General features: G+C 39.6%; 1 protein-coding gene across 6 annotated transcripts in view; it reads right to left on the minus strand.

Annotated features, from left to right (window-relative positions):
• SBNO1 (strawberry notch homolog 1) overlaps positions 1-22,342 on the minus strand; it is a 43,769-nt gene extending 21,427 nt beyond the window's left edge. The window contains exons 1-12 of one of the 6 annotated variants that reach the window (XM_032800709.2): positions 21,789-21,939; positions 18,839-18,902; positions 12,166-12,293; positions 11,307-11,411; positions 10,166-10,475; positions 8,631-8,675; positions 8,251-8,351; positions 6,559-6,655; positions 3,725-3,885; positions 3,400-3,533; positions 3,160-3,250; positions 683-844 (exon numbers count right to left, since the gene is read on the minus strand). In XM_032800709.2, coding sequence (XP_032656600.1) covers positions 683-844; positions 3,160-3,250; positions 3,400-3,533; positions 3,725-3,885; positions 6,559-6,655; positions 8,251-8,351; positions 8,631-8,675; positions 10,166-10,475; positions 11,307-11,411; positions 12,166-12,291 — 1,332 coding nt within the window. In that variant the 5' untranslated portion in view covers positions 12,292-12,293; positions 18,839-18,902; positions 21,789-21,939. Of the gene's footprint in view, positions 1-682; positions 845-3,159; positions 3,251-3,399; positions 3,534-3,724; positions 3,886-6,558; positions 6,656-8,250; positions 8,352-8,630; positions 8,676-10,165; positions 10,476-11,306; positions 11,412-12,165; positions 12,294-18,838; positions 18,903-21,784 lie in introns of all 6 variants that reach the window. The other 5 variants (XM_032800702.2, XM_032800703.2, XM_032800712.2 and 2 more) reach the window with 5 other exon arrangements.
• Positions 22,343-22,683: the final 341 nt, after the last annotated feature.

Below are 22,683 nucleotides of genomic sequence, written 5' to 3' on the forward strand. Positions count from 1 at the left end.
GAAAGGAGAGGGATTTTTTTAAATGGATTTTTGCAGTGAACTCTATACTTTCATTAGCTGTCAGTTTTAATTAGTAAATGTTCTACACCGACTTCAGTCAGAAACAAGTTGACTAGGTTGTTTTTAGTTTTTGGTTTTTTTTAAGGCAATGACAAGACATTAAATTTTAAACTATTCAAATATACAGTTACCACAATGTTTTCATGTATTTTTGGAATGAATTCTCTTGAAGTACTATGCATTTCCTCCAAAGATTTTACAGGAAAAAGCCCTAAGAACTGGAAAGAAATTACATACAATTTAACCAAGAGGTAAGGTTTCTCATGACCATATTCCAGGCTCAACTTGCCTATTTAAAGACCAACACCTTGATTCTGATCTCATTCTGGTTTACATCAATGTGAGTTCATTAACTCTATTGAAGTCAATCCCTGATTTACATCAACATAGGACCAGAATCAGGCTGCTAGTCGGTCACATGTACAGTCTGATACATGTTTTGAATAAAGCAGTTAGAAAACATCTGTGATGTCTGATAAATTATATAGTTTCAAATTAATGAAAAAATCCTTCCTAAAATATAACCGTAAATAAAATGTACACAGTTGTCTTGTACCAAAAGATGTGTGTTTTATGTTACCATTCAATTATTTCTTTTGCAGACTAAGAAATGAAAGGATACAACTCCATCAAAGTCATCACCACACCAGTGGAGAAGCTGCTTTAACCTGGTTTTGTATTTACCACCAGATTGACTTTCACCAATAAGAGAAGAGTATGTGGCAAAAATTACACCTTTCTTTACACTCCCATTATGTTTGGAAGAAATTTTCCCATATTTGAACTGCAAGAAAAAAGATAAAGTTACATTTTAGTAAGTTACAAAAATTGGTCTGTCCATATCTTAGTCAAGAAGAGATACCCCACAACCTACGTGAATGCTCAAAGAGTGACATTGATTGAAGCACTGATTCGGCATTCCTTACACAACAGTGAAATCATTAGTGATTTCAATTTATAGGATAAAATCCCAATTTGCAATCTAGGAATATGGTTAAGAGGCTAGTAAGGTGGTTCTCTTGTAAGTGCATCATGGAAGGTATAAACTTCCACGATTGCAGATTTTACAGTTGAGGTACCTAATTTAAGGGTTTTCCCTAGTGTAGAGATAAGATGTGTTATCATGAGTCAGAAGCCGCTCAGAATTTTTTTTTCCCTTTTAAGTTGAATACAGCATTTAGCCAAGAGATCAAATTTATTTACAGGGGCTACTAAAAGTGAATTGTCTTAACACTCTAAAAATCAACGATTTATTCATCTGTTTCCTAAAGTCATTGGTCCAACAGACTTTAAAAAGAGGAAGCAAAATCATTTCAAGTCAGACAGTGAATATAACCAGTAACAGCACTTAGCTCTTACCATAGCAAGGCATCTGCTTTACAGCTAGACATTTATCATTAAAAGAAAAATAAGCAATAAAAATGCCAAACAAAAAAAAAACAAAACTGGAAGCAATATTCCCTGCACAGCTCTAAAAGGACTTCTAATCAGAAGTTAAGGGCACTATTTATGCTTGAAGTTAGGAATATGGCTAATTATTTGCAAATTTAGAGATTAACTGAACAAAATCATCTACATGGCACTAGGAATTATAGAAAATGTAGGGCTGGAAGGGTCCTCAAGAAGTGATCAACTCCAACCCCCTGCGCTGAGGCAGGACCAAGTAAACCTACACCATCCCTGTTTTTAAAAAGTCGCCAATGTTGAGGATTCCATAATCTCTCCTGGAAGCTTCTTCCAGAGTTTAACTATGCTTAGAAAGTTTAAAAGGTTTTCCTAAATGTCTAACCAAAACCTCCCTTGCTGCAGATTAAGCCCATTACTTCTCATCCTAGCTTCTGTGGACATGGTGAACAATTGTTCACCATCTGCTTTATAACAGACCTTAGCATATTTGGAGATTATTAGCAAAGTCCCCCCTCAGTCGTCATCTCTCAACACTAAACAAGCTCAGTTCTTTTAACCTTTCCTATAGGTCAGGTTTTCTAAAATGTACTTTTGTTCTCCTCTGGACTCTCTCCAAGCTTGTCCACATCTTTCTTAAAACGTAGCACCCAGAGTTGCACACAGTTCTCCAGCTGTGGCCTCACCAGTTCCAAGCAGTGGGACAATTACCGCATACTTACTTACAACACTCCTGTTAATACAACCCAGAATATTAGCCTTTTTTGCAGGTAAGTCACATTGTTGAGTCATTCAATTTGTGATCCACTTCAACCCCCAGATCCTTTTCAGCAGTTCTACCACTTAGCCAGTGACTCCCCCATTTTGTAGTTGAGCATTTGATTTTTGCTTCCTAAGTGAAGTATTTTGCACTGATATTTATTGACTTTAATCTTGTCGAATTCAGACCAATTCTCCAATTTGTCAAGCTTCTTTTGAATTCTAATCCTGTTCTCCAAAATGCTTGTAACGCCTCCCAGTTCGGAGTCATCTGCAAATTATACACATATACTCTCTATGCATTATTTAAGTCACTAATAAAATACTACAGTACCAGACCCGAGACTGACCCTGAGAGACCCCACTAGATATACCCTCTCAGTTTGACAGTGAAACATTGACAATTACTATGAATATGGTCTTTCCACCAGTTGTGCACCCACCTTACAGTAATTTCATCTAGACCACATTTCCCTAGTTTTCTTATGAGAAAGACACATTATGACTGTGTCAAAAACCTAACTAACATCAAGCTACATCACATCTACTGTTGCACCCCATCCACTAAGCTGGTAAACCTGTCAAAAAAAGGAAATTAGGTTGGTTTTGCATGATCTGTTCTGGACAAATCCATGCTGGCTACTTCTTATAACCATATTATCCTCCAGGTCCTTACAAACTGATTGTTTAATCATTTGTTCCAGTATCCTTCCATACATTTAAGTCAGACTGACTGGTCTATAATTCCCTAGGTCCTTGGCGTGCATTTTCTTCCCCACATTGTTAATATTAATTGTGTTGAATATCTGGTCACCATTAATCTGGTTTGTTTCAACATAAAATTTAACAATAGTATTAAACAGTAACATGCATGTCTCATCACACGAGCACACCTAAAGGTTTGCTTCAATTGTACATAGTAAAAAGTTTCCACACCTTGTTTAAGGAATGAACCAAAATATTTTTTGCGCCAATGTCTCTCAAGTCTCTTTCAGCATCATATTTCAGATCATTTGACACACTAAACCTGGATACAAAACAAAAGAGCATATAATCTGTAAAATTATTAGAGCAAAAGACCAAAAAAGCCACAATCCAAGACTTTTGTCCAAAAAAGCTTACACTAACTTTAAATATTGCAATAACTACAAAGTTTATCACAAATAGTTAACTTACCATACAGCTCTTTTTCTACCCAGCAGGTAATTTTCATAGATTATTCCAGCTATGGTCCTTCCTTTTCCTACACCAGCACCATCACCTATCAAGAATCCAGCTCTGTCTCCATTAGGTAGGAATGTTTCATGTTGCTGTGAAAGACAACATGTTATAAGTTTTCAAAAATGGATCATTTAAAGATTCCGGCAGGGACAGAAGAGTCCACGCTACCCCCCCCCCCCCTCTCTTTCACAAGCTGATCCTGAAAGGCAAAGTTTAGTCCTTCAGTAGACCTTTGTATTCTAAAAATAAAGTTTTTTAAAAATACTATAGTGCAACATACCTGGGCTGCATAAGTAATTGCTTCAAGCTGCAATGCCGACAGCCAACCATTATCAATACTTTCTTCAGATATTGATGTCTGATACCATACTTCAGGAGGGGTTACACTGGATAACGAACTTGTTTCTACTACTGGATCAGGATGACGTAGACCAATTTTTACTAGTTTGGGAAAAAACAGTAGTTCTAAACATAATTCAGAACAGTTTCATTATTGTTACATTAGTTATTTCAGAAGTGGATAAATCCCCAGAACAACTTCCAAGACTAGATATTTTTGGTTCATGATTAAGGTTAAATGCAGGAGAACTCTAAATTCCTATGCTCTTTTGAATCCAGCTCCTGCTCTTTATACATGAAATGGTGTCCCTTTAAGAAAAAGTGCATTAATCCAAGATTTCATATAATGAAAGTAACTTAAAGGTGACCTTCAAAGCTTTTGATTTTGTTCACTTTCAGCCTGCAAGACTCATGGTCCATGAAGATCCACTTCTGCTTTGTCAAAATCTCCCTATTACATTAAAACTACTGGCTCTGAGTTCTGCCTTCCCTCACAGAAAAGTCCCCTGAAGGACTTAAGCTCTGCTCTCTGATGATATCATTGGCATGTTCATATCAAGAACACATAAATTGCTTTCCTCAACCACTTTTTATTTACGCATTGTTTGACCACGTATGCAATCTAGCAATACCATAGCACAGAGTGTGGGAAGAGCAGAGTCTGACTAGGAGCAGCTCAGATTAGTCAGTGATTAGCACACATTTCCACTGGGTTTGTGATGTCACTAATCCACAAAAAATGAAGTTACATGAACTGACAGAAAGGCACTTCCAAGACACGCACTCCAAAGGAATACAAGACAGAACAAGAATTTTTAAAAATGTTATGAGAACTTAAACATACGCTATCATATGAGGGCTGTTAGAAAAAAATCCAAAAAACTTTGCAGGTCACTTAAATAGACTTAATGTTATTATACCATTTGGTTACATATACAGATGAGACTATAGCAATGTCAACAATATGGGAGCGCAAGGGCATTTGAAAACCAGTTTCTGTTCTGTGACACAATGAATTGCTTAAACTAAACTCCTGTTTTTCACTCATGTTGAGCTGTAATAAAAGACGGATAAAGATTTATAATCTTACATTCCTTGGGTTCCCACAGAATCTGTTACATACATTTCAGTAAGATAATACACTTAGGAGTGCAATTTTACATTAACTACCCAGAAAAATGGGTATTTAATGTAATGGGTGTAGCTCTTAAATATTTTTATTCCAATGAATGAACTCTTCAGCTGAAAGCAGCAGTGAAAGCAAAAATAAAAGGAGATGCCTTAGGAGAAGCGGGCTACTATAGTGCTGCTGCAAAGGATAAGGTTTACTTTTTGGGGGAGGAAATTGGTGCCACATCCTGCTGTGGAAAAATAAAGGCAACCAGGATGGAGAGACAGTGGAAAGCAAAACATTTTTTGGACACATATGCAAAAGAACTATTGATTTTAAAGTTACAACATGGGGTGAAATTCTATTTCCTGTGTATCCTGGAGTTCTACAGAGATAATCTTATTGGTAACTTTTGCCCTTAAAAATATGAACATTTTCGCGGGGGAGTGCCTTCAACAGACTGTATTTATACACAGCATGAACCAGGGGATTCAAACACTGCTTAAAATCATGCTGTATTTTTTTTTTTTAATCTATGTTAGGAACACCAGAGGCTATTAAAAGTTAAATTTTTAGCAATCTAATCTACTTGTCATTTATGTTCTATTTCAGGGATCGGCAACCTTTCAGACGTGGTGTGCCGAGTCTTCGTTTATTCACTCTAATTTAAGGTTTTGCATGCCAGTAATACATTTTGACGTTTTTAAAAGGTCTGTTTCTATAAGTCTATAATATATAACTAAACTATTGTTCCATGTAAAGTAAATAAGGTTTTTAAAATGTTTAAGAAGCTTCATTTAAAATTATATTAAAATACAGAGCCCCCTGGACTGGTGGCCAGGACCTAAGCAGCGTGAATGCCACTGAAAATCAGCTCGTGTGCTGCCTTTGGCACATGTGCCATAGGTTTCCTACCCCTGTTCTATTTACATGTCAGATTGGTCAGAGAAACAAATCAAGTCAGTTATTTCCATATTCTTAGTGTTGCAGAATTTAAAGTATCCATCTGCAGAGTAATGTTCATTTGCTTTAAAGACAATTTATTTCCGAAATAAGAAAAACTGGAAATATTTCTAGTAATCTGTGGTTCTATAAATGCTGTTAAAAATATAAAATTAGGGCCAAATTTGACCATTCACTTAAATTATATACATGTAAACACTTCCCCAGCCAGCGCTTAGACCTAGGATAGTGACTGCTCAGTAATCAAGTGACTGAAATGCTTTACTTGGCTAATAAGACAAAGCCCCTTAATGCAAAGGCAACAGTTCAGTCCTAAGCAGTCAGGAACAACTCTTTATTTTAAAATTATGTGCATAGATGGAGACAATTCTAAATATCATTGGCAAGCCAAAGTTTTGGCTTACCAACTATATTATTTTAAAAACTTATCTTTATTCATGAACTATTGATAGAAAGTTAAACCAAAAATAGTATCAGACCCGGCCTAGGCCAAGTTCAAAGATTTGAGTGTGTCTTTCCAAAGTTGACTGTTGCAGGAGAAAGCAATTTTCTTCACAAGAGCAAAATCTGGTTCCTTTTTAGTTATTTGATTTTGATGCATTATAAAGCATTACTAGTCTATCTTTGCATATTCTGTTAGGAATTTGGGCACTAAACCATCTAAAGAGTTTTAGTTTTTGGATGAAAACCGAGAGTCATACATTTTATTGGCATATACTCTGCATATGTCTCTGCATGACCCATTTCTTCTTCATCCTCCTCCTCAGGTTCCTCTTCTTCTTTTATTACCGGCACTTTCTACAATACAAATATATCTGGATTAGTCAAATGATATATTGCTGATGCTCAACAACCTAAAAGTGTACAGTCATGTGGAGTGGAAGCTAGAATACAGACATTAGTATTGTTTCCATAACAATGCACTACCTGAACCAGAGCGCAATAGAAACATCAGTTACAAGATTTCAGAAGGCTTCAACAGCCATATTCTTTTTGTAGGGACTCCCTTCACAGACAGTGCACATCCTGAAATATCCTGCAAGTATCACTGGAAAGTGAGTTAAACGATCCTAGCATAGGAAATGTGAGCCAAAAACATAAAACCTGCAAAGCAGCGTGAGCACTCCATCTAAGCCAGTGGACCAACACTTTTATAAAGCTTTTAGTCCAAAATGTGCAATTTTAAAAGTTGATTTTATGCACCAGTTGGCATAATTTTAATTGAACTTCATTATCCAAATGTAATGAGAACCAATGGGAAGCTATTTGTTTGCCTTGTGATGAATTAAAAACTTTGGCTCATAAGTCTACAGTACATAACCAGGGACACACAAGGGACCTAACTAATATTTAGATAAGGGGGTGCTAAAAAGGAGTATAATTCTATTTTACTGCAGTTAGTCAGCATGCCACAGATTAAATGTAGGTTCACAGATGTGCATTTGAGAGTGTACCTCAGCATATATACCTGTAAAGTAACTTAGAAAGGAAAAGGCATTCAAGTAAATATTTCTGTGAAATCTGTTGCAGACTTCCATTGGTTAAAGATTCAAATGACTTCAAAGTATTGGAAAGTATGCATATGTAATGAACCCACCACTGTGGTATCCAGTGTAACTCACAAAGAGATGACAATAGCCCATTATCCTCCTGTGGCCCAGGCTACTACACAATAGATGCCTGAAGTACTCTATATATTTTTTTTTTTTTTGAAGCAGAAAAAACTTCCTTTGTGCCTGAAGACAAAACCCTTCAGCACAAGATAGCTCTTTTAATATTAAAGATCTAGACAGCTTCCAGGTACCATACTGGAGATCACACAATAGACTCGTTTTAATCTAGTTCTCACTGAAGTATGATTTAAGTGCATGTTTCAATAGTATTAGTAGTAATTATTCCCTGAACACCCAGCATATCAATGGGAGAAGAAACTGCGTTTACATTATGGTTATACAACCCAAGGCTGGTCCAAATTGCTACAGAAACATTAATAGCCTCAAACTGTGGAGAGCTGTGCATCTGGCTCCATGACAGGGAAATTTATACAGAGGAAGTTTACAACAGCTGAGCGAGGGAGCTGCACATCAGCTTTGGTCAGGTAGGATACCCTTCAGCATGCACAACGGGTTCTCGTGAAAGATGCCTGATGTTCAAATGACTCCCACACTAGCTCATATGGAAACAGCTCTGGAGAAATGGCAGTCTGGTCTGCTTGGACCAACTGCACCACAACTATTGCAGCCAGGGAAAATTCTCCTTCAGAATCAGATATACTATGTGGTTATGGAAACCTAGGAAGTTTCCATGAGCAACTGCTGAAACTAGCTAAAAAGACAGTGGGGGCCATGTAAAACTCATCTAAGAAACTATATCCATTCATTCTTACTACTCACCATAGTAGGTGAGTAACTTCTCATTTTTACATCATTTACCCATATTCTTGTTACTTCTTTTGTAGAAGCCTCCTTCTTTACAGCACCATTGCTTAGATCAGCTACAAGAAAAATTAAATTTTACAGAAATTAATAATTTTCCTTACATTTTCTCTGTTGTATTAATTTATACATCACGCAGTCAAGGCAGCTGGAAATGACGATCTAAAATCTTTGATAGTACACTGAGAGATGTGTGATTCTATTAAGTGTAACTTAAAGAGAAGACACCTTCACCAAACCTTTGTATAGGCCATTTTATATTATGCCATCTCACGTGAGAGATGAGGCAGTTTAATAGGAAACTACAAACCCAGTTTTATCAAGAGAAGTGATCTTACCTGGTTTGGTGGCGTTTACCACCTTTGGAGACACTACAATTATTTCTGTAAGAAAGTCAACATGTTGGACTGAATTGTTTTAAATGCTACAAATAGACAACTACAAAACATTTGTTCATCTTCCTCCCTTTAGAATTTAATGGTGATGAGGGTCACAGTATAGATCTAAAACAAATATTTATACAAGGACAGATACAGTGGAAGTTTTAGTTAAGGAGCTATCTTTCAGACTTCCAGTACGCGAAAGCAAAAGCATAAGTTAAATGTAAGACTTGTAGAAGTTACTTTTGTAAGAAGAGTTAAATAAATATACAAATAGCTAAAAATTGTATGTTAAATAGTAAGACAGCATTTAAATCCTCTGTTGTAAAGCTTCATTGTTCCAAGTTCTATTAAGTGTTTCTGCAAAGATGTCATCAGGGAACAGAAAAGAGTCTGCTTTCTGTAGACTCTGGGCTGTTTGAAAAAACAAAAACCAAAAAAATTCCCTTTCACAGGACAGCTGAATTATATGTTCAGCAGTTGTGTGTTACAAAACCAATGTCACGTTCCAGAAAACTAAAAAAAAGCTGGAGAGACTCCTGACATGTGGTACCTGAAATTTTAAACTTTCAAGTTCACAATGCACTCCTTTGAACATTAACATGGAATCAGAGAGAGAGTTAAAAAAAAAAACAAAAAAAAAAAACCACACCTCTGAAATCCACATATACTATAAAAACTTGCAAAAACTTCTACAGTACAGCATCAACTGAAGCTGGTAGTTAAGTTTCTAGGCATTATCCTGCCACAGGATCTCAGATTTATATACACTAGATCTCCCAATATTTGTAACTTACCATTTAACTATTCCTGCAACAATTTTCCCCTAATTATGGAGTACCAGAGAACCACTAAATTGTCTATAGAAGATTAACCACCACTACAATAGATTTTAACATATGACACATAAGAGGGATGCATTTTTTAATTGTTTTTGGTAAAGTGCACAGGTTTCTGTTTATTCCCTCCCCAGTGGATGCTTTAGAGAAACATAGCTAGAAGTCAAAAATACTAGCTTATTCTAGAAGTTTTTTTGGGAAGGAAAGAGAAAGGGTTGTGACTATAATTTAAGGATAGTATTCCCCTACCACACACAACAGATTAGACAATGGCATAGGTTCAAATAATGCCACTTCAACAAGATTAACAAATTGCTATATAGAAAACATTACTAACGTCAGTCATTTACCAGCATCCTATTTCAAAATTTATTTTCAGTTGGTCTCATTTCTTAAAAGGATATATCAAAGGGTTCTTGAGTTTTTAAAAATTCAATCATTTTGTGCCACTTCCAAATTCTCAGCATTATAAAAAGAAAGTATGGATTCCAATATGTGTTAGGTTTTCTAGGCTCAATTTTAATGTTATTGTGCTATTCTACTCTAACTCCACAGAGAGCCAAAATCACCACCACCAAGATCTTTTTATTAGATTATTTCAGTATCACATTTCTGAAACAAAATGCACATGATGAAGGGGAAAGACCCACTTACTGGCTGCTGTTGCAACTGGCTGGGCAATGTTCGGAGGTGGCTTCAATTTCATTAGTTCATTAAGACTGTTATTTTTGAGCAGATCTTTCAGCTGGACCTGGTCCTTTGAAGGTGTAGTGGTCAAGGCATTGCGTACTGCTGGTGCTGCAACCGATGGTCGAGTAGTTGTGCTGGTTTGAATGATTTTTGCTACAGTGATGGTCTGCCTAGTAGTTGTCACAGGTGTGGTTTTTGTCATTACTATTGTAGTCCCCAAAGTTGGAAGCTGATTTATTTGATTCAGCACAAAGGTTGTGGTTGATGGTGGTTGCTAGAAAAGAAAAACAAAAACGTAAGATTTTCCTGTTTTGGAAATATCATGATGATTCTCGACGTGACAATCCTCAAAAAGCAAATCTTGTGTTATATGCCTGTCAGCTAGAGGATAAAGGTATCAATTTAAGCAGCGTGCAGGGGTTTTTTATTCTTAAAGTTGGTGGACTGTCATTATCTTTCCATCACACAACTAACTGATGCTAGAATGCCATTTTATTTCAGGATGTGGAAGCCTGAGAAAGAAGCTTCTTCCAAAATGCAGGAGTATTGCTTCATGGGAGGATCCAGCTCCACAGGATTTTTTCCCAGAAAGAATAGGTAAGAAAGAGAAGGCTTTCACCATTCAGACACAAAGTACATCTGCTGTGTGGAGAAGCTTGGCTTGTAAAGAAATCTTACACACTGCACAACATGGTTTTACAGTTAGTTTATAAATAAAATATCTATTTTAAATCTCCTTTTTCTGTGGAGATTCTTTGTTAACCCTACCCTCCAGATATTGATCTACTTCTACTTTATATCATCTTCTAGTAAGATCTAGTAATAGTATCAGGTTTAATGGCATCCTTATTCTAAATGTACACATAAGAAATGAAACTGGGCTCTTCCTTAAACAATTTTTCCCTTTAAATCCGGTTTGGTCTAAGACATGGCATCTCTTACACATCATGCCAACTCTTCAAAAGTGAGTTTTACTGAAAAAGCCAGAAAATAATTTGACTGTATTACGAATTATACTGAAGGGATGGCAAAGAGCCAACAATTTACAGGCCTTCCTCACTTCACTATTTTACACATATAAAACTCTAAATGTGTCAGCTCTTACCCTGACATTTAATAGTGCTGGAGTAGACACAGTCTCTGGTTCTTGTTTAACAGCAACTGTTGCCTCAGTCTCCAAGCCTAGTTCTAATGCACTAAGTGGCACTGACTAGAGAGAAAGAAAGCAAGCACGATCAGGTACTAGTTTTAGTAGGAAAAAAAGAATGAAAACCTTTACTACTATCCCCACCCTCCGCACCCCACGTTAAAACTAATCACCAACTCATTTGCTTTGCCTGCTAATAATCCTGGTTTTATTAGAAATCAAGATGGTAGCAAACCAAGTCATTGACTCTGCCCCCAAAACTGCTTCAAGCATAAAGCCTTTCCAGTTAACTGCTGTGAAAACTGAGTGAGTTTTGCAATTTTATTTCTGTTGACAGCCTATTGTTTTCCTAGAATCATAGACTTTAGGTCAGAAGGGAGCATGATGATCATATAGTCTGACCTCCTGCACAACACAGGCCACACAATCTCACCCACTCACTTCTATGTCCAAAAATGTGTTCCATTCTTGTGGTATGTAAACTGTCATGGAGATTAAATTAATTCTCACTTGTTTCAGAGGAGAGGAAAACCACGCAAGATATATCAATGGAACTTCTATGTGTGTATACATGACATTGTGGCCCTAGAAAGTATATATAACTTATATTGATACAAGTTCAGTCAATAATTATATAGTTTTGATTTCTAAAATACATATTTAAGACAGGTGATTACCATCTCAATTTTCTCTCCATACACAAGCCCAGCACAGCAATGAAAACATACAATAATTCCACTCTTTCACAATAGTTAAAAAATTCTATGATTCTATATTATGCAATATTGGTTAATTTTAAAAAGCTCTCATTTTTAACCTGCTGAACAGCTGATGCTGGTGTTGCAAGGCCCATGTCCACAGGGTCAATATCAAATAGATCATTTGGACTGATTCCACTCTCACTCAAAGCAGCAAGCAACAGATCTTGTCCTGGCTCCACCATCTCTAAAACAAAAATAAAGACGATCACAGGCATAAGTTACAATTGTAATCATTGTTTATTCTGCAAAACTTTTAGAATTTTATATTTCATCATCTGATTTTTAAGGGCACAGTCAAATTAGTTACTTTCATAAAACAAGTTTCAGGTTCTAAATCTGCCCAGAGTCTCTTGACAATTCCTGCGGTTTTGTGCTCAATTTTCCAAATTTAAAAAATATTTCTCACTTACATACAAGATCCCCATAAACGGGGGAACCAATGAAAACCTAACTATGCATTTGATAGCATCTTGTGTATAAAGTAAACAAAGTGAAAAAAGGTCTCTTCTAGCCTGATAATTGTAGGAGTTTCAAGTAATACTGGTAGGCAAAAGGGTGAGATGGAAGTGCAATTTATGCTGTGTTCCTTTAAGAACAGCCCCTAAAGCATATTGCCTAAGCAGGGAGAAGTACTTAGGTAGTAGTTAAAAATAATTGGTTTGTTTAACCTATAACAATTCTGTACCTGCTCAATGAGACAAGAATTCAGGAAAAGTCAGCTAATTTAAGTAGTTCTAGAAATACTTGTTTTGTACTAAACTAATAAGCTTTTAGTTTTTGTACCATAAATAAATTTGAGAAGATTTTTTCATCATGGGCAAGATAAACGGTCATCTGCTGTATTTAATTATTAAGTCAGCAAATATTAGTATGGGACACTTAGAACAAAACGTAGGCCATGGGCTTTTCATGTATAGGACAGCTGTTAATTTTAAGTTTTAATACCATCCTGGAGTAAATTAAGAAGTCAAATACTCTTGGGGGGGGGGCAGTTACTAGAAATCATAACGTAAATATCCCCTTTCATGCCTCAAAGGGACTGAGTTTTTGCTCAAACATTACAGTTACTCACTTTTCTGTATAGGTTTGCTTGGACTCCTAGAGTTTATTCACTGTTAACAGGTGTCTGCACTGTGCAGCTTAACTGTGTTTAGCTGTAAGCATAGAAAAGGACAAAACATTCAGCATTGTTTCAGAAACAAGGTTTTACCCAAAGTTTTCAAAACAATGCTAAGCAGTTTATCCATGTCTGTACTCATGGCTAAGATATGTTCAGTACTTGGTTAACAGCACCTACACTGCTGACAATTGCCAGAACACGTAACAGACCAAGCTCAAAGATCCAAAATTCTTGTGCTCCCTAGTTCTGGACTGCCCATTGTTGAGAAGATACCTACCCTCTTCTACTAATACTAGAAGTACTGGAAAAGATTGAAGCGTCAAAAAAAAATATGCTAGAACTGATAATGTAAATTCCATCCATCAGTTTAAGAATGAAGTTAGTAGCTATTACCATAGTGTCTAGTAGCCGTAGTCAAGGATAAGGCCCCCACTGCTAGGTGCTGTATAAACCGAACAAAAAGATGGCCCTTACCTAAAGGAGCTTACAATCGAAGTATAAAACAAGAGAGGACAGATGGACACAGACAGGGGAGCACAAGGAAACAATGAAGCAATGTTGGTCAATATGACAGACAGTGCTTTCACCACAACAACAAGCCTGTTAATTGTTTTGTAGCCTCATGGTGAAGGAGCGCTTTAGGAGGGTTCTGGAGTTGCATAATGAGATCACTTTGTGGATTTTTACAGGGAAAACTTCCCAAACAAATGGGCAGCATGGGAGAAGACAGGAATGTGCTTGTTTGAAAATATAACAAGTAGACCAGCAAAAGCTGGCACTGACAACTCAACAGCAAATGAGGTAGAATGGGGATTGACTGAAGGGCCTTGGAAGTGAATACAAGCAGCTTATGTTTGATATGACAGAGAAAGGGGTGCCAGTGAAGGCATTCAAAGAGGGGGTGACATGCTGGATTGGACTGTAAAGGCCAAAAAGAAGGATGTTGCAGTAATCAAGATGCAAGCTGAGAGCTTACGTGATAGTTTTAATTGTGGGGATGAATAAGAAAGGCTGCATCTTAGAGATGTTATGCAGGAAGAAAAAAAAAAAAAAAAAAAAAAAAAAAGACTTAGATACGGCCAAAACGTGAGAACAGCGAGAGTCCCAAATCAAAGAGGACATATCCAGATTTAATTGTCAGTAAAACCATATAATCCCATTAAAACCAGATACTACCTCAGAGTATTATAGGGTAACGAATATTGTACTTTAAGGCATTCAGAGTGATCTGGAAAACTACAGGCCGGTAAGCCTAACTTCTGTACTTGTTTGAATTAAATATAAAGATACCTAGAACATCATGATGAGGAGATCTAATCCGCACTGCTGCTTTCTCAGAGAAAAATCATCTCACTAGTCTTTTAGAATTATCTGAAGTCAATAAATTACTAAAAGAAAAAGGTGACAGTTTAAACTTTCAAAAGGCCTTTGACCATCCTTCAAAAGAGGCTACCTAAAAGAATTAAGTAGCCGGTTTAGAAACTGGATTAAGGCAAAAATCAAAGTAGGAAAAAATGGTTCATTTCCATCATGAGAAAAGGTTAACAGTAGGATGCCACAAAGTTCCAGACCGGTTTGGCAGGATTGGTTCATTTATAAATTAACTGGAAGAGGGTGGGAGTAGCAGGGCGACAAAGTCTGCACAAGACAAGGTTTAATCAATGCTGGATAAGTTCCAGGAACTGCAGAGAGAACTTCACAGTAGAAGAAGTTGTTCTATGTGGACATACGCAAAATAACGCAGATTATTCCCTTCAATGTGAACTATTCATACACTTCACTGGGCTCTAAGTAAACTATCAATTCAGAAAAGAAACCTGCATATATCACTGTTACTAGCTCAGTGAAGACTTCTGCTCAATGTGGCCAAAAGGGTGAATGGGGAGAGACTAAATGAGGAAATCATAATGGAATTCTACATATCATCAGAATGTCCCCACCTGGAATACTGTTTTGGTCACCCCAACTCTATCAGGAGATGGAGGAAATAAAAGTAAGTTTAGAGACAGGTGACTAGAATGATTAAGCGCAGGGAAAAATCTCATGAAAGGCAACTGAAAAGATTGGGATTGTCTATCTTAAATTGGAGTTGAGTGAGAGGGGACAAGATAAAAGACTGCAAAAATAAAGAACAAGGTAAACAGACGTTTTCAATCTCTCTCCTCTCACAATATAGGAATATAGGGTGATTTAGATGGGACAAATCCAAAACTGGGGGAAAAAAGACTTTCCTACATAATGGACAATTAGTCCGTGGAACTCAAAGCAAGACATTTAAAAGTTTAGCATGTATATTAAGAATATCATGGGTTATAAATATTAACCAACAAACAGGAGTTTTAGAAGATATAAATATTCATGCTTGAGTATAAGCCAACTAAAAGGGTTAGGAAGCAGCTTTCCCTGGGCGCAAGTTATCTCATACCTGCCTCCTGCAGGGTCTACAAAGGATGACCACTAGTTGGAACTAGTAGCAATTCACGTGTTCCTAGAATAACCAAGTTTAATTTTATACTCACCTTTAGATAATTTAAGCACTCCAACTGTATTATCACAGTAATCTCCAAAAGATATCCCAACTGCCACTCTCCCTCATATAAATCCCTCCATTTTTAAATTCCCTTAAAGGTACCTATTGCTAACCATTTAGATTAAGTGAAAGAACTGTAACAGTTTACTCGCATGGCATTCAGTTTGGACGACTCTGGACTAGTTAGTTTCAGTAATCTAGTTCCTGAATAATCGGAACAAAGTTATAGTGTTCTGGTTCCAAACACTAGGGGAATACTGAACTCCTGACACTGTCGCTGAAGTTAAAAATATTCAATAAATAGCTAATCTTCTGTTTGTGAAACTTAACCCACATGACTAAGTTCAACACACAAAGTTTCAACTACTAAGTTTTGCTTTAATTTAGAATCCAAAAACACAACAGAAATACAATAGAAAAAAAAGCTACATCTTAATATCTTATTGTTTATATTCTTCCATTCATTTAGTCCAACCTAAAACTAAGCTAATCAAGTCAAAATACAAGTCCATAATTTTTACAAAATATAAGGCTTTTTAGTTAGCATAAGCAAAAGTTACTTTATCAAGCTCTGTGGCTCAAGTTGTGCAATACTATAAAAGGCTGTTTCTTGCATCCCAAAATCCCATAAAAGTCACTTTTAAAAAAGTTGACGATATTACAAGCTGTTCCCTAAATTTTTCATTATTGAATCTTGTTTTAAAAAAAGTAGTCGCCTCCAAACTGTCCCAATAATACTAAGCAACAAGACCCAACCTGTTAGTCACACAAAAAAAGCTGAAGTACAAAACAAAAAATTGTTATACAACTAATAGATACCTTGACAGCAATAGTACAACTAACCTTTTCTAGAAAGCATAAAGAAAAATCCAAGTGACTTATAACAAAAAAGATGCTATAAAAATGGCTCAGTAAACATTTTGTATGATATGCTGTGCCACTATAAAACTATTTTTTCAAAGCAAAAGATGGTTTCATTAACATTATGTATTACATAAATCAGAAGCTTATTTTTGCATGACTTGAGAAGAAATTGGTTTAAAGAACACAACTGCCAGTATTCTCAATGCCATTTTTATTATGACATATATCCGTGCCAACCTGCCAATCTTTGTCTCACACCTTCCCTGTTTTAGCCTTGGTGGAAAGTGCAAAATCAGCAGCATAAAACTAAGATAGTCAGAAACAGATGTCTAGCCTACTTTTTCCCCCACAAGGAAGGTGGTAACTTCAAGCCCAGAAAGATTTTCCATTTTAAAAAAAAAAAAAAAGCCCCCTATGTGTCACATAACACTAAATATACCATTACATTTTTAGAACTTCTCTATTCATAAATTGCATTCAGCTGTGTGTTTGCAATTGCCACAGTCAATCTGCTATGGCTTCCACCAAACCCTCCAAGACACTGGCTAATATTTAAAGCACTGATGTCTATGGCATATCCCCTGTGAACCTAACGTCTCACACTATGCGGAATACTGAAAACCCAAGCTAACACATCTTATTGTCAACAGTGCCGACAGCCTTTAACACTAAAATCCTTGCTGTAGCTTCCACACAAACTTTCTCCCTCTCCACCTCCAGCTGCTACCATACACAGCATAAAAATGCAATGAGTAGCCTAAACAAAACAGTGAAAAATAAATCAGATTTTTAAATTTGTCAGATAATTTTAAACTGTATCCTTTTACATTTCAACTGATTAGCCCAGTGGTTTTTAAACTTTTTTCCTGGAGACCCAGTTGAAGAAAATGTTGATGCCTGTGACCCAGTAGAGGTGGGGATGAGGGGTTTGGGGAGAGGATTGGGGTGCAGAGGTGAGGGCTGTGGGGTGGGGCCATGAACGAGGGGTTCAAGGTGCAAGAGGGGGTTCTGGGCTGGGGTGCAGGAGGGGGTCAGTGCTCTGGGCTGGGGATGCTGGCTCTAGGGATGAGAGGTATAGAATGCAGGAGAGGGCTCTGGGTTTGGGGCGGCTCAGGGCTGGGGCAGGAAATTGGGGCTCAGGCTTACCTTGGGCAGCTCCTGGTCAGCAGCACAGGAGGGTGTTATGGCAGGCTTCCTGCCTGTCCTGGCACTGCAGACCATGCTGTGCTCCAGAAGCGGCCAGCAGCAGGTCTGACTCTTAGGCAGAGACACGCAAGTGGCTCCATGCTACTCGCGCCCACAGGAACCATGCCCTCTCCCCCTGCTCAGCCCCTACTGGCCAGGTGCTCAGGGCAGGAGCACTGCGCGGAGCCTGTGGCCCCTCTGTCTAGGAGCCAGACTTGCTGCTGGCTGCTTCTGGGGTGCAGCGCAGTTTCAGAACAGTCAGCACCACCGACAGGACTTTTAACAGCCTGGTCGGTGGTGCTGAGTAGAGCTGCCAAGACTCGGAGCCTTACATTCCATGACCCAGTAGTGGTCATGACCTGCAGTTTGAAAATCACTGGCTTAGCCCATTCTTTAATAGGATCCATGATCTTCTCAGAATGTATCTATTTCAGAAAGAACTTTTTAACAGATGTAACTTCCCCCTCAAATAAAAAGGTTAGGATATCAATTTTTTTAAAAAATTCATAGCAACTGAAAAAGGTGAGTCCTCTTTTCTCAACAAAATTTAAGAGCATTTCCATTTAGTGATTACTCTCCGCAGCAACCTTTGTTTGTGGTGTGCTGTCAGAGTTAACTATACCTTGAGGCTCATTCGTTAATCGTCACTGTTTGTGGCATGCAATCCCACCATTGATCCCAGCTGGTCGCAAGGACCCTTGTCCCGCTAGTCTTCTCCCATCACTAGAGAGGCTCTATTTGTAACAATTAACATTCTCCACCTCTACCACCACTTGCTTCCATACACAGCACAGTAAGCTGTCCCAAGATCATTTCTTACATTACTACCCCAAGTGATCTGAAATGCCTTGTCAAAAAATAAGATCACAGTAGAATTTGCTTGGAATTATTAGCAAGAATTCTGCTAGGACTACAAGACACAGAACTCAAACTGGAAAAACCACTGGTCTCACAAGCTCTGCCGTCTTCAGAAGCCAAAATTACATGCCCCACATATTAGACTGTGCAGATATTCAAAACATCGCCATACAAGATCTGATGGATTCCTTAGGCTTGGCTCCTCTGCAATGGGTTCAGATAGCCCCAGGGCAAGTCTGGAATAAGGCAAAGGAAAAATAGGCACATGCCTAGCTCTCTGGCTCTCAGTGTCATGCAATGACATCAGAATCTAAGTTATCAATTAAAAATATAAAATATATACGTATGTAAACAAACTATACCTATCCTATCTCCTAGAACTGGAAGGGACCCCGAAGGGTTGAGTCCAGCCCCCTGCCTTCACTAGCAGGACCAAGTATCAGAGGGGTAGCCGTGTTAGTCTGAATCTGTAAAAGCAGCAGAGAATCCTAGGATTCTCTGCTGCTTTTAGCAGGACCAAGTACTGCTTTTGCCCCAGATCCCTAAGTGGCCCCCTCAAGGACTGAACTCACAACCCTGGGTTTAACAGCCCAACGCTCAAACCACTGACCTATCCCTCCCCTCTACTAGTCATCATAGCTGCAAAGAAAATCATGAAAGAAACCCCAAGTTCAGTTAATACAGCAATGTCTGCTCAAGCCTGCAGACAGCCTCCAGCACAGGGAGGAGCATAGCCAATAGAACCAAGAAGGAAGCCACCTGTCCAGGGAAAAAAAAAAAAAAAAACCAACCAAGGAGGAGGGGAAGCTCAGATGTCTCACTGGATAGGGAAAAAAATTGGTTGCCCATTCCCGAGCAACATTTAATTGTTGAGTCAAAAAGAAATTAGTGCCTCGGAGTGCTGATTTTTCCCCGTCCTCTCTTTCCTTACATGCTGTTATCATCTTAACATGTCTAAATTGTAACTGGGCATATAAATTAGTACCTTCATTGAAATGAATGGGGCAGTTCACAGCTCTCAACAACAACTGAACAGTAAGATTCTGGAGAATGAGATAGTCTCCAATAAAGTACTGGAGGGTCACCAGCCTCTCTCTACTTCATTCCACAAGACAGTACTAGCATAGAGTGAGATACACAAGACAGTTCTTCTCAATTAGCTGTCTGCCCCAGAACCCTCCTCAGGCACCTACAGTTAATGTCAATTTCTCACACCATTTTAGCACCAGTTGAGAAAAGAACTTATTCTAGACAACAAGGGATATACTTGTGGGAAGGAAGAAGGTAGGGGAGATATAGCCTATTTTCATTTTTCAGAAGTGTCATTTTTAGATTCAGGTAAAGTTACAACCCTTCTAAGCAAGAAGTGTGTTCTTGAAAGCCATTATGAATACTGTACCATAATACAACATACACCATTGTATACATAAATCAATTTCCATCAGGCAGATCAAGCCCCAAAAATGTAGGATTAATAAAAAAAGTTGTGAAACTTCAATAGTTTAATTTTTTAAAAATTAAATGAAAATTGTTGAAGTCTAAACATCTATAAACTTTAAGTACTGTCCCACTATTAGTTAATGAAAACTAAAAGTAACTTATTAAGCAATATAAAATGCAACGAGTAGCCTAAATAAAACAGAGAAAAATGAACAAGATTTGCAAAATTTGTCAGATAATTTTAAACTGTATCCCTTCACACTTCAACTGATTAGTCCATTGTTTAACAGGATACATGACCTAAGAATGTATCTATTTCAGAAATAACTTTTTAACAGTTATGTAACTTCCTCCTCAAATAAAAAGGTTGAGATATCAATATTTTAAAAATCATTGTGACTGAAAAAAATGAGGCCTCTCTCCTCAAAGTTTTAAGAGTATTTTCATGTTAAGTAATTACTCTCCCTAGCAACCTTTGTTTGTGGTGTGCTGTCAGAGTTAACCGGACCTTGAGGCTCATTCGTTAATCGTTACTGTTTGTGGCATGCAATCCCACCATTGATTCCAGTGGGTCGTAGGGACCCTTGAGCACTTTACTCGCTATTCACACAAACATTAATGAACAAGTTCCTCTCACCAGAGGATCAGCAACCCTCACCCTCCTAACCTTACCCACAAACACGTGTTCAGGACATAAACTTCCGGGTTGGGTTAGAATTGGCTGCGTAATTGCGTCCCATAAACTACTTTTGTTTTCAGATCTCCAACACCTTAAGAATTCCCTTAACAACAGCATTAAGCTTACAGAGATGTATTTGTAGAAGCTCCTACCAACATTTAAAGCCAATGAAGCAGCAAAGACATCTTTTCAGCCAGTCTTCTCCCGTCGCTAGAGAGGCTCTATTTGTAACAATTACCCAAGCGATTAAAGAGACACACAACGACAGTAGTTAAAAAGATTAGACAATAGGCCATTTTGCTGAACCAACAAGAAAACGGGCACGCGGGGGGGGTCGCCCCGCCACGTTATAAGGGCCACAAGTTTTCTCTGCCGTTATCCACCGGATCTTACGAGACTATATCAATAAACCCAGCAATAAACTTCACCATACAGATACGTGTTACCAGCCAATGGTAGGAAAGTTCGCTCATTCCTGGGCCAGTGACCCCCGCGTCAGTAACAGTGCGAGCCGGCCCCACACCGCTCTACCCACCCCCTCACCCCCACGCCTCCCCGCTGGAGCGATTAGCGCCCTCCACCCAGTAAGACTCCAGAGGGGCATGGGAAGACAGCGTCCCTGACGGCAAAGGGACACTCTGGGGGAGCTAGTCACTGCGGGGCCGGCTGCTCGGGCTGGGGGGCAGGCTTAGAGCAAGGGGCTGTAAGGGCGACCTACACCCTCCTGCCCATTGAGTCTCCACCTCCAGACAATGCCTTGGCACCGACCGCTCCCTACCCCGCGTGGCGCTCTCAAAGGGCATCCTGCCCGCACTGTGTGGGGTCAGAGTGGGGGAGGCCGCGGGACAATGCCTGGCCCCGCACGGTGCGTGGCTGCCCAGACCGGGAGCTGAAGGGAGGGATCCCCGCCAGTCCCGCAGCCCCGTCGAGCAGGAACCGCCTGAGGCGGCCGGGTAGGGCCCCCCCCCCCACGTATCGGGCAAGAGGGTAGGGCGGGACTCACTCTCTCTCGATCCCTCCACGGCCGCTCCTGGAAGTATCCGCCGCTAGCTCCGCCGTCCGACGCTTTCTAACTCACCGCCGCCATGTTTGCCCGCCCTGCCTCCCCTCTCATGGAGGAGGGGCCCAGGGCCGGCGGCGGCGGCCCCGCAACACGTGACCTCACCACTTGGCGCCCCTCCTCCCGCTGTATGCCGCGCGCCACATCCACGTGACACCAGCGCGTCGCGTCGCGTCGCGGGCGGGCCCGCGCTCTGTACCACCTGACTTGTTCTCATTGCCCCTCCCATCAGGGGAGCGGCTCTCTCTTCTTCTCCCCGCGTTCTCTCCCATCACGTGACGTGGTCCCTTTAGCGCCCGTGGTAGAGGGTAAAGGAAGAAATTCCTGGACCGGTCGACGGAGCTCCCCGACAGTCCCGGGTCCCGACTTCTTCTGTCCGGACTAGCCCATGGTAGTTGCCGTAGACGAGAATGTCGGTGCAGGCCCAGTTTTCGGTGGGTGGGGGAGGGGAGAGCGAGAAGTCGGCTGCTAGGAGTCACGTGATCCCGCACGCTGGCGGCCGTTAGCGTGCTTACGCAAGGCGGAGGCGCTGTCGTGTGCTGCGCGTGGCAGGATGGGAGAAGGGTCTGAACCAGAGCCATGATGATGAGGTCACGGTTGTAGAGTTAGGCGCGTGCGCCCGGTATAGCGTCTGTGAGGGCCTTAGAGAGGACGAGCGCATGCGCAGGTGGGCTTAGGCTGACCGTGATTACTGCGTCTTCCGTCGGCCCTGGGCTGGCGCAGCCCGTGCACCTCACGGGTTCCTTGCCTGCGCGGCGTGGCAGTGCTGCGGCGGCGTTACTGTCACTGAGCAGGCCTGTGGGCCGCGGGGCGGGTACCGCATGCTAAGCTGCAGAGG

Source organism: Chelonoidis abingdonii, chromosome 22 (genome assembly GCF_003597395.2).
Source record: "Chelonoidis abingdonii isolate Lonesome George chromosome 22, CheloAbing_2.0, whole genome shotgun sequence".
Taxonomy (NCBI): domain Eukaryota; kingdom Metazoa; phylum Chordata; order Testudines; family Testudinidae; genus Chelonoidis; species Chelonoidis abingdonii.